Source organism: Corella eumyota, chromosome 2 (assembly GCF_963082875.1).
Source record: "Corella eumyota chromosome 2, kaCorEumy4.1, whole genome shotgun sequence".
NCBI lineage: Eukaryota > Metazoa > Chordata > Ascidiacea > Phlebobranchia > Corellidae > Corella > Corella eumyota.
Genome location: NC_137491.1, coordinates 2,964,872 through 2,986,018, shown reverse-complemented (window position 1 = coordinate 2,986,018; position 21,147 = coordinate 2,964,872). Strand labels below are relative to the sequence as shown.

At 28.6% G+C, this 21,147-nt stretch overlaps 4 protein-coding genes across 4 annotated transcripts; 3 read left to right on the top strand and 1 right to left on the bottom strand.

Annotated features, from left to right (window-relative positions):
* Nucleotides 1–1,061: 1,061 nt before the first annotated feature.
* Nucleotides 1,062–16,091, bottom strand: LOC145743198 (uncharacterized). The gene is made up of 12 exons (XM_082561113.1): nucleotides 16,072–16,091; nucleotides 4,555–4,625; nucleotides 4,239–4,328; nucleotides 3,887–4,006; nucleotides 3,634–3,681; nucleotides 3,336–3,440; nucleotides 3,223–3,259; nucleotides 3,058–3,109; nucleotides 2,935–2,982; nucleotides 2,589–2,746; nucleotides 1,884–2,057; nucleotides 1,062–1,764 (listed from the first exon to the last, which is right to left on the bottom strand). The coding sequence occupies exons 2-12, from the start codon at nucleotides 4,587–4,589 to the stop codon at nucleotides 1,687–1,689; spliced, it is 945 nt and encodes a 314-aa protein (XP_082417239.1). The 5' UTR covers nucleotides 4,590–4,625; nucleotides 16,072–16,091; the 3' UTR covers nucleotides 1,062–1,686.
* Nucleotides 7,171–10,799, top strand: LOC145741316 (uncharacterized). Its single transcript, XM_082558886.1, has 5 exons — nucleotides 7,171–7,555; nucleotides 7,695–7,783; nucleotides 8,059–8,217; nucleotides 9,470–9,527; nucleotides 10,222–10,799. The coding sequence occupies exons 1-5, from the start codon at nucleotides 7,171–7,173 to the stop codon at nucleotides 10,797–10,799; spliced, it is 1,269 nt and encodes a 422-aa protein (XP_082415012.1).
* LOC145743202 (uncharacterized) lies at nucleotides 12,151–14,974 on the top strand. The gene is made up of 5 exons (XM_082561116.1): nucleotides 12,151–12,380; nucleotides 12,728–13,410; nucleotides 13,580–13,747; nucleotides 13,908–14,042; nucleotides 14,400–14,974. The coding sequence occupies exons 1-5, from the start codon at nucleotides 12,275–12,277 to the stop codon at nucleotides 14,772–14,774; spliced, it is 1,467 nt and encodes a 488-aa protein (XP_082417242.1). The 5' UTR covers nucleotides 12,151–12,274; the 3' UTR covers nucleotides 14,775–14,974.
* Nucleotides 16,092–16,905: 814 nt separating the features above from the next.
* LOC145743312 (coiled-coil domain-containing protein 43-like) lies at nucleotides 16,906–19,090 on the top strand. The gene is made up of 7 exons (XM_082561248.1): nucleotides 16,906–17,154; nucleotides 17,436–17,517; nucleotides 17,640–17,723; nucleotides 17,908–18,005; nucleotides 18,139–18,178; nucleotides 18,300–18,412; nucleotides 18,665–19,090. Exons 1-7 carry the CDS (start codon nucleotides 16,981–16,983, stop codon nucleotides 18,749–18,751), a joined length of 678 nt encoding a protein of 225 aa, XP_082417374.1. The 5' UTR covers nucleotides 16,906–16,980; the 3' UTR covers nucleotides 18,752–19,090.
* Nucleotides 19,091–21,147: the final 2,057 nt, after the last annotated feature.

Genomic DNA, 21,147 nt, shown 5'->3' with positions numbered 1-21,147 from the left:
AAATCCACGTACTGCACGACTTTTATATGCGTTGAAAATTTATTGGTTTGTAATGTCGTTTAACTGCATTGATAACTACTAGATCGTCAAAAACTCACGCCTATTTCTTATTACAAATTTGTCTCTATAGTTTTTTGGCTGTTACGCCCTAGGGCGCTCGTTGCCTCGTCGCTGTTTTAGTTTTCCAAAAATGGGCAACTTTTTCAACAGAGAATCAAGTTATTCGCCGCATTGCCGGAATGCACTCGCCCGTTACTTGTAACCGCAGCCTTGCGCGCGCCAGCTCGCGGCCACAAATTTGTGCCTTTCTGTTAAAAAAAATGTAAGCTAACTATAAACTTCTATAAGATAAATTTAACCTGTAGATTTAGCTTTTATTTAACAAAAGTTAACAACAATTATTAAACACCTTGCATTTACTGGTACCCAACAGATGCATTTATACTATAGCGGCTAATTTACAATCCTTAAAATTTGTACTTTTTCTAAAATTACCAAATTCCACATACAAAGCTTTTTTTAGCAAGTAACAACGTCTAATATAACAGATTGTAAACCCTACTTCCTTTTCCTACTATGTGTCAAAATAATAATGTCACACTACATATTCCTTTTTTTAGTATATAAAAAAAAATATTATAACTAACGCAATATTGGAGGCTTTGTCGTTGCAGAAAAAAAATTAACATTTTAAAAACTTAAACTGTTTTGCCAATGCTTAAAATATTCATGAATAATTTATAAGTTTACCTATTTTAACAGATCTAACGCTTAATTCTTTTACAGAGGTTAATTTTTAAATTTTACAACATAGATGTGTAGCTATTTATTAAGGTTTAAAATAAACAAAAACAATAACATTGATAAACCTTTTTCCGTAACCATTAAAAATTTACCATCCTAAATTAATTTTATGAAATTGTATATTATAACGTTGCACAAGAATTCTGAGTGGCAAACTTCAGCTTTTTTGTACAAGTTTTAAACCTTATAAGCTACATTTTATTATGTGCAACTGTCAATATTTACCCATACCTTTCCCACTAAAATTACGTTACTAAAACATTACAAACATATTTCTCTGTTTAATGCCTAGTTTATTACTATGACATTCAAGGGTACAACGAATTCTATGGGTACTATAAGCTATGCCATAATGTGAGACCAATTAAATGGGTCGTGTGAACTGAAAATTTGGGTTAATCGTTCGTTCAAATCTTAGAACAAAAACATGGCGAAAAAAACAAATTGACTTTGCCTGCAACGTAAACAAAAGATAGTTTAGTGTGGTATAATCAGATATAAAGAAGGAAAAGCGGCTTAAAAACAGGTTGTACATTTCTGCTTTTATTTTTGATGCTGTAGTACAATATTTTTTTATTTAGCTACAAAATTATTATACAATAATATGTAAAAGCATATTAAAGCATGAGACCAAGATTTACACATTTTGTGCTTTCTTTTGTACCCATTTTAGAACCCTAACTAGTGTATAGAGATTTATTTAAACAACACTCTAGTTTATAAACAAGTTTAATCCTTCTTAACTAACTTAGTGTTAATTTTTAACTTGACTCAAGATTTTAAAATATAAACATTTAAATTATTTTAAGATGTTAGTTTGCGCTTTATGCGATCCGATGACGTAAAAACGCAGAATGACGTCATTGGGTATACAGCGTAATGTTACGTCATAAACCGTTGTCGCAGTGACGTCAGTTTTCTAATCCAGCGTTTGTCCGCATCTTCTCTTGAAATTAAAAGCTAAAAAATATAAAAAAACATTTATTAATAAAAAAAAAAAAAAAAATTAGCTCTTGAATTTAAATTTAAAAAAAATCGTAAATAAAAAAATTAGACGATGTGGGATTCGAACCACAAACCTCTGGTGCCACGAGGGTTCTCGGATCGCGTTCAGTAAAATCAATCCTCTTCTTCGCCTTTAACATAGCTTCGTCGTCTGCTAATTTTTTCCGCTTCATTGCTTCTTCTAAGGTGAGCATTGACACGTGACCAAATATCGCCATCTCGTGGGTGTTTTCCATTTCGTTAAAAGACTAAAATTTTAATTTTTTTATTCAAATGTCGTCGTTTTTTTAGGGCATCCATTCATATGACCAAAAATTTATAAAAAACGTCCCATTTTCGGTAAAATGGCGTTTTAGGGTTTCCGATTTTTGGTCAAATGTCTATTTAATAAAACGGTTTATTGTAATATAGCCGACAGCTTGGTGTAGTAGTCAAAACCCTTTCTACACTATATGAGGTCTTGGGTTCGATCCCCACTGCTTTTATGCTGTAGCGCCCTTGAGTAAAGCGTTGTAAACGGTATAAACTCCTGCTAAGCCAGCACTAAATCGCCAGTTTAACTATCAGACAGATATAATCAATAATTTTCCAAACTGCCACAGGCAACTCAAGACTAGGTCGAGGTAACTGATGATACTCTATGTTTAGGTCGCGCAATCAACCTTCCTACATTAAGGATAAAGATATATACAAAAATATATATATATATATATATAACAGTAATCCACCATCAGGTATTACTTTCACATACAATTATTATTAAGTAAAAATCCTTTTACCTTTTTAACTGATTCGTTTGCCCGTTTCTTTATTTTATTCGAAGATTTAAAATGTGAAGGAATAAAACCAATCTCATTTTCATCTGAATCCGAATTTCCTTCAATTTGTTCAATCTCCTTCGTTCTTTCTATTTGTGTTTTAGTATTCATTTCCTCGTCTGTAAAAATAAAATTTAAATCAATCCCAAAATAGTAAAAATAAGTCTTTAAACAAAAAATAAAAAAAGACCTAACTTAACAACTTTTTTTTATTAATTTTTAATTGCGTTAATTTTTAGTCTAAATAAAAGTTTTATTTAAAAAAATCAACAATGCCTAATTTTTAAAGTTATGACGTAATTTAAACCTTTTTGAACAGTGACGTCATCCTTTTGTTCTTCTTTTGCAGTTTCGACTAAAAATATTTTAATTTTAGATTTTATTTTTTTGATTTATAAAATTAAAATCTTTTTTATAGTTTTTGTTGTACCTGCAACTTTTAAAGCACGTTGGATTCTAATTCTACTCTGTTCTGCTGGGTTCTACACCAAAATTAATTAAAGAAAATTTATAAAGTTTTAATTTTAAAATGCATTAAGTTTATATATTGCTTAAATTTTTAATTTAAAAACTGAAACTAGAATAAAAAACAAACCATTTTTGAAAATCCAGGAACAATATCCATAACATCTCTATAGAAAAAAAAAAAATTATTTTATAAAAAAAATACAAAAAATATAACAAATTTAAATAATTTCATTTTCTTACTTCAACGTCCCTGTACTTAGACCCATCACAGCGTCCACGTGCTTGCCCCCTCGGCGCGAAGGTGGCGAGGCGGAACGATCACGTGACCTCTTTTTTCTTCGCGAACTTAACACAAGTATTATGTAAAATTTACTAGTTTTGTTAAGTAAAAATCATGAGTTGCATTTAAAAGTTGTATATATACCTTAAGCGCATGTTTTTTTTCCAGGTATAATACAATAAACGAACATGTATAACTAAGTACAATTACTTTATATTTTACTTTGAAAAAAGTAAAGTCTTAAGAATATAAATTTACCTTTTTTCTGGCGACCTATCGCGACTTTTTCTGTGATAAATTGGACTTCTGAAACAAGCAAAAGTTATTTTTGATAAAAAAAATATTAGGTTTAATTTTATTTTAGAATTTATTAACTTTTAGTAATTTTTTTCTTATAAATTTTTGAAAATAATTTTATTTATTTTTTCACGATTTTAAATTTTTAAAAGTTTTTTAATTAGTAAAATTCTAATAATTATTTTATTTTTTATTTTTTTAAATTTTTTAAAACCTTGTTCTAGATCTCGATCTTCTGGCAGAATGACGATGCCTGTCACGTGATCTCGATCTTTTCCGCCGGTGGGCGCTGTTGCTTCGATCCGAGCTTGGACTTCGACTTCGCGAACGTCGTCTAAAATGTAAATTAAAAAAAATTAAATGTAAATTTAAAATTTTTAAAGGTAAAAAAGATAACAGGTTTTATTTTAACTGCATGTGATAACTTTTAAAGAAATCAAGTGTTTAAAAAATTAAAAAAAAAAAAAAAATTTAAAGAAAAAAAAATTTAAAAGAAAAAAAAATAATTTTTTTCTAAAAAAAATATAAAAAACTAAATCTTTATACTTTGTTTAAATTAAATTAACCTTAATTTTTTAGAAGAATGTCGAGATGGACTTAAACTTTTTCGTTTTCGAGATTTTTTCTTTCTTTTCTTGGAAGAAGACGACGAGCGACTAGAAAAATAATTTTTAAGCTTTTAAACATAAATATAAAATATAATATTATTTTAATTGTATAAACGTAAAGTTAAAGATATAAAACGGCATTTTAGCAAAACTAAAAAAAAATTATGTTTAAAAAAAATGAAAAAAAAAAAAATGATGATAATGAAAATTTTGTCTATAAAATTTAGAAATACAGTAAAAAAAGTTTAAAAAAATGTGATTAAATAAAATATACCTATAATCTGAATCCGAACTACTGTATTTTCCCATCTTATATTATCACTTTAAAAATATTTTTTAAAAAATCTGTAAAACATAAAAGTTATTAAACAAAATATAAAAAGAAATAGGTTTTCATAGCAATGACAAAAAGTATAAATTTTGAAAATAAAAAATTATTAAAAACGGGTCGTAACGAAATTATATTTAACTTTTTATTATTAATTTCGACGGGCGAGTTCTAATTAAGTTACAAATGTCCATTTGGTGCAGTTAAAATTAAATTTAATTCAGTACGAGAGCGGTTATAATTTCATTACCCTCAATTTTGACAGACACCGCCACCGAACAAAAATCACTTTTGACTTCTTAATTATGATGTCATCAAAAGGAAAAGCACGTGACCAGAGCAGAATTAGATCAAAAGATTTAATTAGAGTCGATTTGTTACTTTAAAGTGATACGGAAAAGTGAGATTCGAAATTGAAGGAAGAATTTAAAAACAATTTATTTGAATTAAAAGAAATAAAATTAAAAGGTCGATATTGCCTTGAGTATCTAAATTGACTTCAATATTTAAGTTTACCAACTTAAAGGGTTTTATACAAAATTTATGATTACTGTTTAAAAATTAAAAACATTTAATTGCACCATATAAGCCTTAAAAGCCTATGTTAATTTCTGTTGTACTCTTTAAAGCATCGACAAAGCGAACCATTAATATATTTTTTAACTTAGGTAAAACCAGAAAAAAATACAACTTTAAATTAAGTATACAAAAATCTACAAATATTTTTACTTATAAGCATTAACATACAATGTATTAAGAAAATATTGCAACATTCTTTGGAGATGAATTAACCTGACAAAGCGGTTGTAAAATCAAAACTTATCTGATTTTATTTTGTAAGACACGAACTGTACAGAGATGAATAGACTGCAAATTAAATTGCATTAATTCACTAATTTAATCAATAAAACAAAAATAAGATACTTAAAAATTAAAGCGATTTTAATATTTAAAATTTTATTTTGTAAGCTAAGGCAATTTTACTTCAAATAGTGTTTCTAGAAAACATTAATTTTTAATTAAAAATTAAAAAAAAAACATATCTAAAATTACGTGCATTTATAAACATCACATTTTTGAAGAGTTTTAAAATATGTTTTTTTTGTTTATACTATAATTTAAAAATATTACTTTTTAAAAAAAAGATAAAATAATAAATTTAAAAAAAATATTGATTTAATTAATGCAGATTTAACATTACAATAATTAAGCCATTACTTACAAAAAATCAATTACTATTTACCAGTAATTCTAAAAAGCCGTGTTTTACAGACACTACTAATATATTAACAATCATTATTTCTGCATTAAAGATACAACATTCTTAGTAGAGTAATAATTAAATAATTAATTATTAATTATGTTGTAATTTATCAAATATTATTAGCCAATTAGGTAATTTTACCGTGACACAAATTTTGTAATGCGAAAAATCGAATTATAAAAATTAGGTTTTTATTAAAATTGACAGGACGTTTAGTTTGGAAGGTTAGATATTATTTAGAAAACGCTATGTAGCTATTAAAGTTATTTTAAATTCGCTTAAAAAGAATTATTTTTTGATGTAGAACAAACTTACTTTTTATAAAATGATAAAAAAATTGAGCTATAATTTGTACTAAAAAACGCAACAAATAATAATATAAAGTAAAACTTTGTAATTTTTTGGGTTAGTTATTCAAAGGTTTAAAAAATAGATTGTTTTTATGAAAAAGCAAAGTTAAATGTATAACCCTACAGGGCCGCGTCTAATTTTCAATTTGATTCAAGTAACTAAATCAGCGAAAAAATCGAATCAAAATCTCGCAAAATGCAAATCTTGGCAGAGCGTAGCAAAAGCGCAAAACATTTACTGTCAAATTTATTCACTTATGCCTTAATTGAAGGAGCACATATGGGCAAAATAGAAAGGCATTTCAGTAAGGTTTAAGACTGAAGTATTAGAATGTGTAATAACATCGGAAAATCATTGCGGGAATTCGTAACGAATTTCCCGCGGAAATATTAGAATTTAGCATACAACTAAAAGCTACATTTTTTTGATTTTGTTTAACAATAATGACAGAACTTAATAAAATATTAAGTTCTTAAGTTTATATACAAATTAATTAACAAGATTGACATATAGAAAGTTAAAAACTTTTAATATTAAGCCTACAACTTGAACGCTGTATCGAGAAAGTTACAAAGTTCCCATGAGAATAAGTTAATGAAAAAAACAAATAAAGAAATCAAGTAATTTAGCGAACATTAATAAGTAGAACGTGAGGGCAAATTATAAAATCTCTCTTAGATTGATTTCGCTTCATAAACAATTAGTAAAAGTGGAGTTTATGTTTAAGTTGGTAAAAATATAAGAACTAATAAAAAATTTAGTAATTAGTTTTATATTAATAAAAAAATGGTAAAAATTCAATGGTATATAAAAATGTATTAAAAAAAATTAAAATAACGTTTATTTTTATGTTAAAAGTTGTACGATTTTTTTAAATAAAAAAAAAAACAAAACTTATAATATTATTTTATCTTTTTACAGTTTTTTGATTAAAAAAGTTGTTAAAAATGATTTTAAATTCAAGGATAACTGAAAAAGTGAAAATAGAAGAAAAAACCGACTTATCGAATAAAAGTTGTTTAAAAAGAAAATTAAACATGATCAACAGAGAAGAAAATGACGTCATCAACAAAAAACAATCTCTAAAAACCCCAAATTTTCCCTTTGGAAACCCTGGGACACTGTTACCAATAACGGACAAAAATGTTTCAAAATACGACAAAAAACTGACAAAAATTCGAAAATATTTAATCGAGAATCAAATACCAGAAAACGATTTAAATAAAAAACCGCTTGAATTAGGATCACGTGACAACATCCTGACTCGGCAAAAAAATTTAAATTTCAATCCTGAAAAATTCGACGGCAACTCGATTATTTCTAGCAACACTGGTAAAATTAGTAATTTATTAAACAAACTAATCCTAAGACTCTATTACAATAACAAATACAATTGGGTGTAAAACTATACGTAAAACCTCAACGATAATTGAACAAACAAGTTTAAAATTTTGTAATTAAAATTTCGCAGACCGTCCTCGAAAGTCAGAGTCTTCGAGACAAGACCTACATAGTCACGTGACCACCAACGACAAAGAGATTCACGAGAATACGGAAAGGGTATTTGAACAAAAAGACATAAAAACATTAATGCGTTAAGATTAACAAAAAAATCACTAAAAAAACTATTTAAAAAAAATTGTAATCTAAAATTTTTTTTTTCCAAAGACGATAAATTTAACAACATTTTAAATTTGACCAAAAAGTAATTAAAAAACCTAAACCATATTTTAAGAGTTCATAAACATAAGTAACCATGACCAAAAATACAAAATTCAAGCTAGGGGAATTTAACTCTGTTCTTTTACTTAAATTTTTAGTTTTTATTTTTTCAGGGCAGCACTGGAAGTAACAAACAACGCAGAAGTCGAACGAACTTCACGGTTGAACAATTGTACGAGTTGGAACGTTTGTTTGAGGAAACTCATTACCCAGATGCTTTTATGAGGGAAGATTTGAGTAAACGGTTGAACTTATCAGAGGGGAGAGTTCAGGTAATTTTTCATATAATTCATGGAATTTTGTTCAAAAATTACTGTTAAAGCGGTTTTAATAAAGCATTACAAAGATGATAACCTTGGCACCACCATGTAAGGGCTAGGGTTCGACTCCCACCGCTTATATACCTAAGAAGTAACAGTGTTTACTCTTGACGAATTTATTTAAATCAATGTATGTTAAAAATTAAAAATATTTTTGCGTTCTACATATAGGCAGGTACATAGAATTCTTTACATAAAGGATAAACAAAATATGTACAATCGCAAAAACATACCCCAAAAAATAGTAAAAAAACGTATAATTAACCGTTAAGGCGATTGAGATAAAAAGGCATAGATTAATACCCTTGGCATTACCACATAAGGCTCAGGGTCTAATACCCAGTGCTTACATACCTAAAACGTAAAAATGTTTACGCCTGGCGAGCCTAACATCCTTAAGTTAATAAAAGTTAAAAATGACCATAAGTAATTCCTCGTAGTTAGGTATATTAATCTTTTCATATAGGATAAATAAAAAAGATACAAACGCAAAACCATACCCAAAAATTAAAAAGCCTTAAGAACTTTAACATTTCGTCGTCCTAACTTTTTAACTACTTTTAACATTAAAATAACTCAATTAAATTATATGTCAAAATATTGACTTGTTTTTTCTTCGCTGTCAGGTCATAAAATACATCGTTATTTAATTTACACCAAAATTATTTTAAGACGATATGAAATCAATAAAAAATCATCAACGCTATATTTAATAAACTATTTTTGATCAGTTTATATCGAGTTTTAATCAACTGAATTTATTACATGCGCTAAAATCAAAATCAATACCACATCGCTAATGATAATAAGTGACAAAATAACATACATGGCCAAGAGTATTGATTAAATTCCAATAACATTGGTGCATTGAAATAAAAACATATGTAATAACGCTTTTATATGTGTGTTAAATCTTATTTCCCAAGGGTAATTATAATTTGTAAAATAGGATCAAGGCATTTCTTATGACGTAATATATTAATGTCGTGCTTATGGATATCAATCGTAAAATCAATTCCATTATCGCGTTAATATTTTACGCATAACTCAGTAACCCTTTTGTTCATTCGATATTAAATCTAGTTTCAATAATATTATTGACAACATATTACTCCAATGAAAATTTAAAATAATTTTTTTTTTGGGGGATTTTTTTTTTTTACAAAAACAAGTCTTTAAAATACTTTTTGTTTTATTTTAAAAGGTTTGGTTCCAAAACCGAAGAGCAAAATGTAGAAAACAAGAAACTCAGACCCAAAAAAGTAAAAATATCAACATATTAAAACTAGGGATGGGCTGAAATCCAAATTACTCGGATTCGACGAGCCCGAGTATTTTGTCGCGATACTCGACCGAGTCCGAGTACTCGGTTATGACGTCATTTAAACGTATATAACTGTTCACGAGAATCTTTCCCGCATAATTTTCAAACTGCAAAATCTGCCAAAAAACACGTACTTATGGATTATAAAAGGTTTAACGTTGGCAAAACTACTTACCGCTGATAGCAATATCATTTTAAGTCCAAACAAAAATGTTTAAGTCTCAAATTTATTATGCGTAAAATTTAGTAAAAAAAGTGTAGTAAAAAGTGTATTAGTTGCGCAATTGTTGCTTAGAAAACGTAATATAATTGAGAGTAGATTATAAATTATTAGAAAAAGGCAAACCTCGTGTTTTTTTATGTTTAGTAAATCGTATACGATCTTAAATGACAAATTATTACTCGGCGTCCGAGTACTAAAAAATGCTCGACGAGCACGAGTATTAAAATATGCTTAATACTCGGGCCGAGTACTCGGACTCGGATTCGATTGGCCCATCCCTAAAAAACTTTAAAATTAATCTACTTTGTTTTAAAAATAAAACTTTATCAAGTCCTTAAAAAATACCCTTTTGTAGGATTAATATATAAAAATATTGCTTTATGTTATTTAATTTATTTCTTTATTTTAGACCAAATTATGCCGAAAAATGGTCCTACGTTAACTGGATGCAGGGTGGCGCCTTATTACAACTTAAGCAGGCCTCAAGGTAGTAACAAGGGTCTTAACCAATCAAAATACACGCTTGGCCACTTTCCTTCCATTACAAAGTCGAGTGAAGTTGTAACCCCTAAGTTTGTACACAACTATACAGCTTCGACTAACGACAAGATTTTGCTAAATTCCTACAGATTAGCGTTGTTGTATGGCTATCCTAGGTTACCTGTACAACCCGTATTACCTATGCTGTTACATCGACCTTTGCCGCCCACTAACGGTGAAGAAATTTTGCTTAAACAACTCGAATTAAATAGACTACAATGCGAAAATAAATTAGGCAGTAATTCGGCGCCAAATTTTTCGTTTTTACCCGACGAAATTCAAAAAATAAACTATTGGTTGAAGATCGCTAACATGTACGGTTTTCCGCCGTGTTTTGGAGGCGATTTCCCGGTAGGAATGCCGCGTGAAACTCCGATGTATTCGCCGATAAACTCGTACAAAACCAGGACCTCTACTGATACGGAATGGTCAGAAATTAGCGAATAAATATAAAAAAAATAATTTTTACTATTTTTTTTCTTTTCTCAATAACCAACATATTTATAACAAAAAATTAAGTAAATTTTAAAATGGGGTTACTTACTAGCAATAATTTTAACAACTATATCAATGTGTCAACGTAAAACTTTATTAAACTTTTTATCATTTGAACCATAAAGATAAAACACCATTCTGTAACATACGTATACCTAATGACGATTATTGTTTTAAAAATATTAAAATGTGAATCACTTAATGTTACAACATACAAAAACTAGTATTACGCATTTCTATATATAAGGGGAAATAAGGCTAATAGGACATAACGCTTAATGTTATATACAGAATATATATATATGCAGGTATAAAATACACATAACTTTAGCTTAATGATATTTGCCTACGCTTAAGCAAAAGCGAAATAGGTTTCTTCCGTTTAGATACAGTAAAAAGGATATTGGTTATAACTTAAAACATGTAGGTGTGTTAAAGAATTTAAAAAAAGTTTATTTATGTAGCGTAACTTACTGATTTAAAGGTAAGATTAATTAGAAAAAAAAGTTAGTCTTAAATAAGGTATTGCTGCGTTTTTTTTGTACAAGTTAACTTAATACAATAAACACATAATTTTTACCTTATTTAACTTTAGTTAAGTATTGTACGCAGCTGCGCAATTGCATAAAAAAATAAAATCTCTAAAATTTAGGCAGTTTAGTAAATAAACACGTAGTGTTATGTTAGTTTAAGCAACAACAATTGCCATATAGTTAAATCAACATCTTAATCAACAAACGTTATATATTATTATAGCTTTTTAAACGTGTACTGATTTTAACAATTCCAATTTCGCTGTAACGATATAAGGTAAATTTTAATGTAATTTCACTTAAACGCCGATACAAATATGGCCTATGGCAATATATGGAATCAAATTATTGTGCTCAAATTTGCTTACATTCGCTAGCTAGTTCGTGTTTTAAAGCCTTAATTAAATGATATTTTAGTCTTTGTTAACAATTGGAGTTAAATTTAATTGGTAGGTAAATTATTTTAGTTTTGTTATGTAGATTTGGTAACGCGCATTTTTGAAAGAAATTCAATTTCTAAATGTTTAAAACAAAAATGGATAACAAAAAAATAAACAAAATTTAACCTATTTTTAAAGAATAACAAAATTACTTGAAATTTAAGAGTTTGGCCGGAATGTACGCTCTAATAAACAAAATAAATGATTTTTAAAACAATATTTATACAACTGTTCGACGGACTAGCTTTATTTAAATTTGACAGTTATAAAAACATTTTTATAAAACGTTAACTTTTTTAGTAAAATTCGCACAATTCTACTATGACTACCAAATTTTTAACTTAAGGGTTTAGGTTAAATGTGCTGTACTGGAGTAAGCATGTGTTTACAATATCGATAAACTCAGTTACATAATTTTAAAAGCAAGAAAACGAAAGAGACAAATCAGCGCAATATGACCACAGCAGCAGAAAGTAACACTACTTCCTTCACTATGACGTCAGAAGAGGTTCCTTCTAACGCCACAATGACCACCGCAACTACGATAGAAACTTCGACAGGTGAGAGTTGTAGCACTTTAAAAAGTTAGGGCTAATTTTTTAAGATTCAAGTAAAAGCAAGGTAAAATTATAAATAGCTTTTTTGTGCTAAAATACATGTAGGTATGGCAAAAAGTGAGAATAAGCATAAGAACATTATTGCCTTTATTTAGAAAGGCTTGCGTAACGTTCATACATTAAGTATTACATTTTTTTAAGGTTATGTTTGAGATACATTTAATTACTTGGTAAAGTTACAAGATAAAAAATTACAAGTATTACCAAACCAAACATAAAAACGTAATGTTAAGCTACCTGTTTTTGTAAAATTTTGTAACGAAATATCGGTACCGTTACTTTAATTACAGCTACTACAATTAACGAAGGCACCAGTGCAAACACCATTTTAACCAACCAGACATTAACCACCCCAACATCAGTCCTACCAGAAGAGACCACTCCTACTGTGATACCAAACGTTCAAAACATTAACTCAACCATTGCCCAAACCACAGGCACTACAATAGGGACCAGTGAAGAACCATTAACTACAACCACAACTGGTAGTCCAGATTTAGAAACCATTCAACCAGCAACTTTAACTGGTTCAGATTTAGAAACCATTCAACCAACCAACATAACTGGTTCTTTAGATAGAGAAACCACTCAACCAACTACAATTCAATTGAATGCAACCATTGATGAAACAACCATGGACATAGTTACCACAGATACCATGACAACACCCACTGAAGCTGGTGTTTTAAACACAACAACCATAGAAACCATGCAATCTAGTACTATGCTGAAAAACCAAACCAGTGACATGACCAGTATGTTAACCATAACCACACCATCACAAAACACTTCTGGTTTTACTAATATGACAACCAATTTTACAACCACTTATGGGTTACCAGTAACTGGTCAAACAGACACTGTGTTAGGGTTACCAACTTGGCAGTTTGCGGTGGTAGTAGGGGCATGTGGTCTTTTTTTACTGGTTCTTATTATTGTGGTGGTCGCTGTGGTTTGCAGAAGAAAGAGAAAGGTAAATTGTAAAAAAAAATAACACCACGATTAAAAAAAGTATACTGATAAACCTTCTAATAAAAAAATAAATAATATCATAAATATCCAACATTTTACAGGCCTGAAAATATGTTAGTTTGCTGAAATATATATAAGTTAAGCACAATCTTTTTTAACTTAACTTTTAGCGGGGTAAATTGGATTACGAAAAAACTAGAGAAGCAGAATTGTGGGGTCCTCAGCCTTCTATACCTGGGTTTGGACTAACTAACTTCACAGACAAAATAGAATTGGATACCATTAAGTCCGATGAAGCAAGTGTTGATATGAGAATTACAGACTACCCAAAAGAACCAGTAAGTTTTTTAAACTTATTGGTAAAACAAAAAGAGTCTAATTATCCTAAGTGTAAACCGAATTAATATAAATAAAATTATCATTTTTTTAGCTTATAACCTATTTGAAAGACTTGTATTTAAAACAAACAAAGTTTTTCTTACACTTTAAATATTTTAGGTCAACGTCTTCGCAACTGACAACCCAACTTATATCGAAAGCCCGGTGTTTAAGATGAAAACAAACCAAGAAGCTACTGAACAAGAGAACGAGGAAAATACAAACGAGTTAAAAGTTGCCAAGGGACCAATAAGGGTAAGACTTAAGCATGACTTAAAGATGATTTAATAGAAGATTTATAATTATAATAAAATGATTTAATGACCTTAATATAACAAAAAATGCAGCGTTTCAAATACACACTAAACAAATAGTTGTCATAAATGATTAGTGTTATCTTAAATAATAGTTAACTAAATACAACTGTCATAAACATACTAAGGTTATAAAGGGTAAAATATTAATTGCTTCAAAGAAATACAACAGCATTTTATACAGCCAACATATCCATACAGTAAACAAAAATTGTTTTTGTAAATTAGAAACTAAAATATTTTTGTAAACTTGCTTTAAACACAATAACGTTTTAATTTTTTCTACTGTTTAAAAAAGGTTACAACTCCTGTGTTAGAACGTCACATTATGTCGACAAATGATGACAAACCCAGCTCGTTTAAAACGGAAAGTGAGGTTGACGACGAAGCGTTTTTACCCCCTCCCCCATCTATTAGCGAAACCCCATCACCCCCTCCTATGTCTACTCCCCCATTTACACCTACTCCACCCCCTGGGGCTTCACCCCCAGCTATTATTGGAGGGGGGATACCACCGCCCCCTGCTCTAACAGGATCAATTCCTGCCCCACCTGATATAGATAACATGCCCCCGCCACCTCCCCAAATGGCAGAAACTAACCCACCTCTTGCGACGGGGTCAATCCCACCCCCACCCCAACTAGATGGGATTCCCCCACCCCCTACTCTTTAACTAAAAAAATAATTATTTTTGCCCATTTAAAAAAAATTATGTTTAGACTTTGATATGTATTTACTTACTAGTTTTAATGTTATACAACTATTGTATTATATTTATAATTGAATAAATTGCTTATTTTTTTAATTAATCTAGCTAAAATTGGATTTGATAAAATCGCTTATGTAAATACCACTTTTTTAAAAATAAAGATATAATTTAAAATTTGTTTTCTGTTTAAAAACAAAACTAAAAAGTGAATTTAGATATCAACACAAATTAGAAAATCTGTTAAATTTTTCTAAATTAATATATAGTTACCCACAAAAATTAATTAAAAATATATTTTTAAAACTTGCTTTTTCCTACATAACCTAGTTAAAAGTAATTTGTCTCATCTAACATCTAAAATGCACAATATTATCTGTCTTGTCTTTTTTAAATGCAAAGTTTTCAAATTATTTATATGGCGCTAGTAAAACTCTTATTTTAAAGAAAAACAAGACCAATTTAATAGTAACAAAACTCAAACACTTTGGATCTTATGTAACAGCATAGGGCACAACCAATAGAAAAAATTTTTTCAGACAATATTTTTTTCATTTTTTCAGATTTATTTTTTTGGCAAAACAAAATTCAGACAATGTTTACCAAAAAGTTTAACAACCAGAATTTTAATTTCATTAAGGTACCTACAACATATACAGGATCGAATGGTTATCAAATAAATTGCAGGTATTTAGTAAATTTTAAATAAGTGATAGTTTGTGCTAGCATTAAATTTATGCAATCTTTTTGTTTTTTCAATATTTCTATGATTTACATCTGAACAATATAATATACATTCAATCCAGTATTTTTTGTGGGTGCCTATTCCTTTATAAACAATAAAAATATACGTTTTTTTTTTTGTATATATCTTTATCCTCGATGTGGGAAGGTCGAATGCCCGACTTAAACATATGTGGCAGTTTAGGATATTATAGATTATAATTGCCCTATTATTATGCTGCTGATTAAGTGCTGGCTCAGCAGAAGTTCATATCGTTTATACACCTTACTCAAGGGCACTTTAGCATGAGATCAGCAGTGGGGATTGAACTCACGATCTCATGTTTGTTGCTTAGTCTTATTCTTTTCTTATATGTGGTTACAACCCGTATTTTGTTTTGTGCCATATGATTTTACATAATATCCACCACTTTTAGTTACTAATAATACTATTCGACGGTTGCCAAGTATACTACGATTTTTTACTAACCAAATCTTCTGGCCCCCTATCTGACAACCTAAAACTTAGTTATTAACTTACCGTTCTACGATGAAAACTTCAAAACAAGGGTGAATTTGACGCAAATGGTGCTGTATTCGGTGAATCCCCACATTTTGAGCAATTTAATGGCCGATTAGTTCCAATTAAATGTTTATCCTCATTTAAGGTACGTCTTGTCTGCTAATGAAACGCACCGTTAGAATTTAAATCAATCGGAAACAAATGTACGATTGCAAATTAAATTTACTTTTGGAACGGGGCAATAAAAATTCGTCAGATAAGGCTTCCGTTGACTCCTTCTTACCCTTTGTGCCAACTTCTAGTTAACTTCTCCCGATTGCAACTAAATTTATTTTAGGGATGGGGCAATAAAAATGAGGCTCAAAAGGGTTATGACGTCATTTCTCGCCTAAAAATAATTATCATTTATCAGTATCTGCTGCGTATAGTTTTCTACATTTTATGTACGACAGATGGTGGTATGTTAACTTATCCCATCATCGTACCAATATAGCAATCTAATGACGTCATCATAAGTGACGTCATTAAAAAATTTAAAAAAAATAAAATAAAAAAAACAAAAACACTCTGCACAAGCACCCCGCCTTTTACATAGTGCCTGCAAATAGTGCAAATGGTTTTTAAAAACTGGTGTTTGATTTACTACCTACTATTAATTAACTGGCAATAAATAGTTTTTTGCAATATTTATTTTTATTTTATAAACCATTTGTAGTAGTTTACATTTTTAGTACAACTAAGTTTAGGAAAGTATGTATAATTTTATTTAAATACGCTGCAAAACACGTCATAATTTTTTAATTTTTATCTCATTTCAGGGTATTTCCCGTTTATAACATAGGTTAATATCTCTCACACGTTTTGGCGTTATGTCTAGCTTATAGTTTAATTTTATAAAAGAAAAGGTCAAATAAATTTATCTAAAACATGACAAACTCGCCTTCTAATGACACACAAAACTTTGAACAATGGTTGTGCAAAAAACTAATGTCATTGGACATAGATAATGATGTATATGGTTCGTACATTACCGGCATACTAGAAGAAGAAGATGATAGTTGTTTAACAGAAACTTTAACCGAAATTTTAGAATCAATGGTGGTAAATACGCCTTTGTTTTATTACATCAACATTGTCAGATAATTTTTATAAAACCAGCTTATTGGTAAAGGGTTAAAACTTTAAACTCTCTTGCATTAGGGTTTTCTTTCCAAATTTTTTTTATAAGAAATAAGGCATTTCGTTTTTCATAAGCTGATTTATTAATGCTGTAGAATTTTACTTAAAATCTAGTTAATCAATGTTTTTAACAAGCAAGTTAAAAAATTTTTCTTATTATTTAAGAGCTATTTAAAAATAATGTTAAACATTTTGTTTTAAAGGAAAACAGCGGTGATGTTTGTGAGGAGGTAATAAATTCATGGAAAAACTTTCAAAACAACACCAATGTTGTTTCTGATACAAGTAAAATCATATATAATTGGAATTTTCTATTATTTAATGAAAAAAGTGTCAATTCGGTTTTATTAAAGAACAATTTTTTTAGCTTAAGTTAATATTTTTATGATAAAAGAATTTTATTTTAGAGCAAGACAAAAATATTGACGACATACTCGCCTCACATATTGGAGTAACAACAACACAACATCATATTAAACCTGTTGATTTAGGTATAATTTGTTTGTAAGGGATTTAAAACTATTATGTAAAAAATATTATAACTAATAGTTTAATTATATTAAAAAAAAACTTTAATCATTTTAAAAATATTCCTAAACTTATTCTACACTTACTTGGTTGTCAAAATTTAATGTGGATCAGTGTTAACTTATATTTAATCTGTAATTTTTTTAGAAAAAGCTGCAGAAAGAAATCTAATAAAACAGTCTGTAATGGAAAGATACGGAAATATTGAAGATGAAGAACATGAAGAGGATGCTGGGGAAACAAAATATCCTCTTTTTATTTAACTAGTTTAATAAAAATTAAATTTATTTTTACTTTGAAAATTAAAATACTGTACTGGTCCTAATAATTATTTTTTTAATTTAAATAAAACTTTACTTTTCTTAATAACGAAATACAACTAAAGAAGAGAAAAAACCAACACACCAAAACACTGTAGGTAAGAAAAAAAACATTTTGAATTTTTTTTACAACATGGTTAAACTTTAAATTTTTACCTAAAATGTAAGTATAAGTTCCTTATCAATTTTAATCCCAGCTTGACAACATTTTTTACCTAGATTCTGCACTAGAATTATTTACAAACAACAATGCAGAAACGATCGCAAATGCCGAAAAACAAGAAAGAATTAAACGAAAAGAAGAAGCTATTAAGAAAAAAGAAAACGACAAAGTAGGAAAATAATTTTTTTTATAATACTTTTTAAACACGCTTACCATACTTGTTTTAATTATTTATAATTGGTACAAATAGGCCTTATAGTATAAGACATAATTACCTGTTTAATTTTTGTTTTTACATATACAAATAGTGAAAATAAAATGTTTAGCATTTTCCTTTATGTTTAGCATTTTTTTGAAGCATAGAAAACACTACTAAAAATATGTTAAAAGTAAACTATTTTAAACTTATTTATGTTTTTAGAATGACAGAGAAATGCAGAAAATCAAGAAAGCCGAACGCAAAGACAAAGAAAAAAAGAGAACACAAAAGAAAGAAAAATCAAGATAATAAAACAAAACTTTTTTAATTTAAAACAATTGTCCTTTTATTATTGCTAACCTTATAGTTTAAGATACTAATATAAACCTAAATATAATAGTGAATACGTAATATTAAACTCACATTATCATAACATTACCCCTAGGCAGTTAACAGTTAAAAATTCAACTGTATGAGTGATTATAAATAAATTATATTGGTCAAATTGGGAATGTTTTTTTTTCTAATTTAAATATAAAAAAAAATGCTGAAGCCTTAATATTCTGATTTACGAAACAACTTTAACTTTTGAGTGATACATTTATTAAAAAAACAACCGTAACATAAAATTTGCCTAATCTTTAAAAAACAGTAAAACAAAATAGCCTATTGATGATTTAAATAAAAGAAGCAGTAAGTACAATTACGAGTTGAAATTTTTTAAATTTGTTAATTTTTTTGATAAATTTTGCATGGAAATTATGTTTTTAACTAACTAAAAATACAACAACTTTTATCTAGGACTACTCGGTAAAACAACTTTAAAATAACAACATAACAGTATATAAGTAAATAACGATTATATAAAGATATAAAAAACTTTAAAAATGCAATAAGATTATTCCTTTTTTAAAACCATTTGTAGTTTTCTACTTTTTCAAATTGAAATTTTTCCGAAATTTATTATTTGGTATGTAAAATCTCAAGTATAAAACTTTGTTAATTTTAAAAAATTATTTGAATCTATTTTAATATTAAATAAACTTATAGAGTAAATTTACAGGGTTAGTAAAGATGATAACAAAAACTGGCAATAAAAAAACTAAAGTGCCTTTCCAACATTAATTAAATAAACTATTCTAAAAATAAATAAATAAAACAACTAAAAAAACAACAATTTCTTAATTCTAACTAAAATAAAATAACATCTAAAGGGAAAAGTTTGCAAAAATAACTTCATTTTTTTATATATCATCGGTTTTCACTATTTCAAAAAGGCCTAAAAACATTCTAGATACTAAGAAACTGCAGTATAGCATATAAAATGCAGTGAAAATATATGAAACCTTTCTAAAAAGTTTAATAAAATTTTGTCTTACTATTAGCATTTTTATTACCCTTATTAATTTTCACTACCTTCATTTTTGTCAGGTGAGAATAATTTTAAAAGCTTTTCCGTTGATATATCTGCCTGCTTATAATTATCCTCAACTTCGTTTTTCTCTGTAGTTTCGGCATTTAAATTTTTGTCTTCTTTTTTCGAGCCTAATGTAATCTGAAAAGCTACCCACAATGCAGTGCGCGACTTGCGGACTGCTTTTGTCAACTTTTCTAAACTTTCCGCCAAAGACCAGGCTAATGAATCTTGTAAAAATATTTTAATCCAATATATTTCAATTTTATCTAGTAATGAACTTTAAATTTATGTTTATTTTAATCTACATAAACAAAGTTAAATACTGTAAGGATTTTCCAAATAAGTTTACCGGCAGCGTGGTGTAGTGGTAAGAACACTTGCTACACCACACATGAGATCGTGGGTTCAATCCCCACTGATCTCATGCTGTAGCGCCCTTGAGTAAGGTGCTATAAACGGTATGAACTCCTGCTGAGCCAGCAATAAATCAGCAGTATAATTATTAGGCAATTATAATCTATAATATCCCAAACTGCCACAGGCAACTCGAGACTGGGTCAGAGTAACTGATGTTACTCTATGTTCAAGTCGCGCATTCGACTTTCCCACATCGAAGATAAAAAAAGCAAGCTTACTTTCTTTACATTTATTAACATAGCAAAACTCTTATAGCCATGCCAAGTTAGTAATAAATAAACTAATACAAACTTACCCCCATCATAGTCTTGATTAAACAGCGGCGATGGTCCTTGTTGTTTTGAGTTAATCTCGTCTCTTCTTCTTGCATCTGCTTCCCTTATATATTTGTATTGAACTTCCAATGCAGAATTAACTTTACCGTGCATTGGTCCTTCAAGTAAGTGCTCCATGCGGTCTATAAGTGCCATAACCTAACATTGCAATTAAATATAAGTAATTTAAACTAATGTGAAGTTAAATTAAGGCAGAATTATGCCCAACCGCATAAAGCAGTAGTTAAAGTACTTAATACCACAACACGAGGTCTTTGGTTTGATCCTAACTGACACTATGTTGTAGCATTTTAACTTAAGTGATTAAAATTGATATAATAAGTGCAATATACCCTGCTATGCTCCCTATGTTCATCAGATATCAGTTTGTCAACTTTGGATGGGTTTTGAGGAGGTCGGGGTAAGGGGGTGTTGTTTGAACTTGAGACCCTTCTACCTGGAAAGCTGCGAGCTAAGTTTGCTTCTGTCTACAACAAAATAAATAATTTTTTGTTATATTTATTTATTCCCATTTAAAAAGACTGACGTAATGGCTT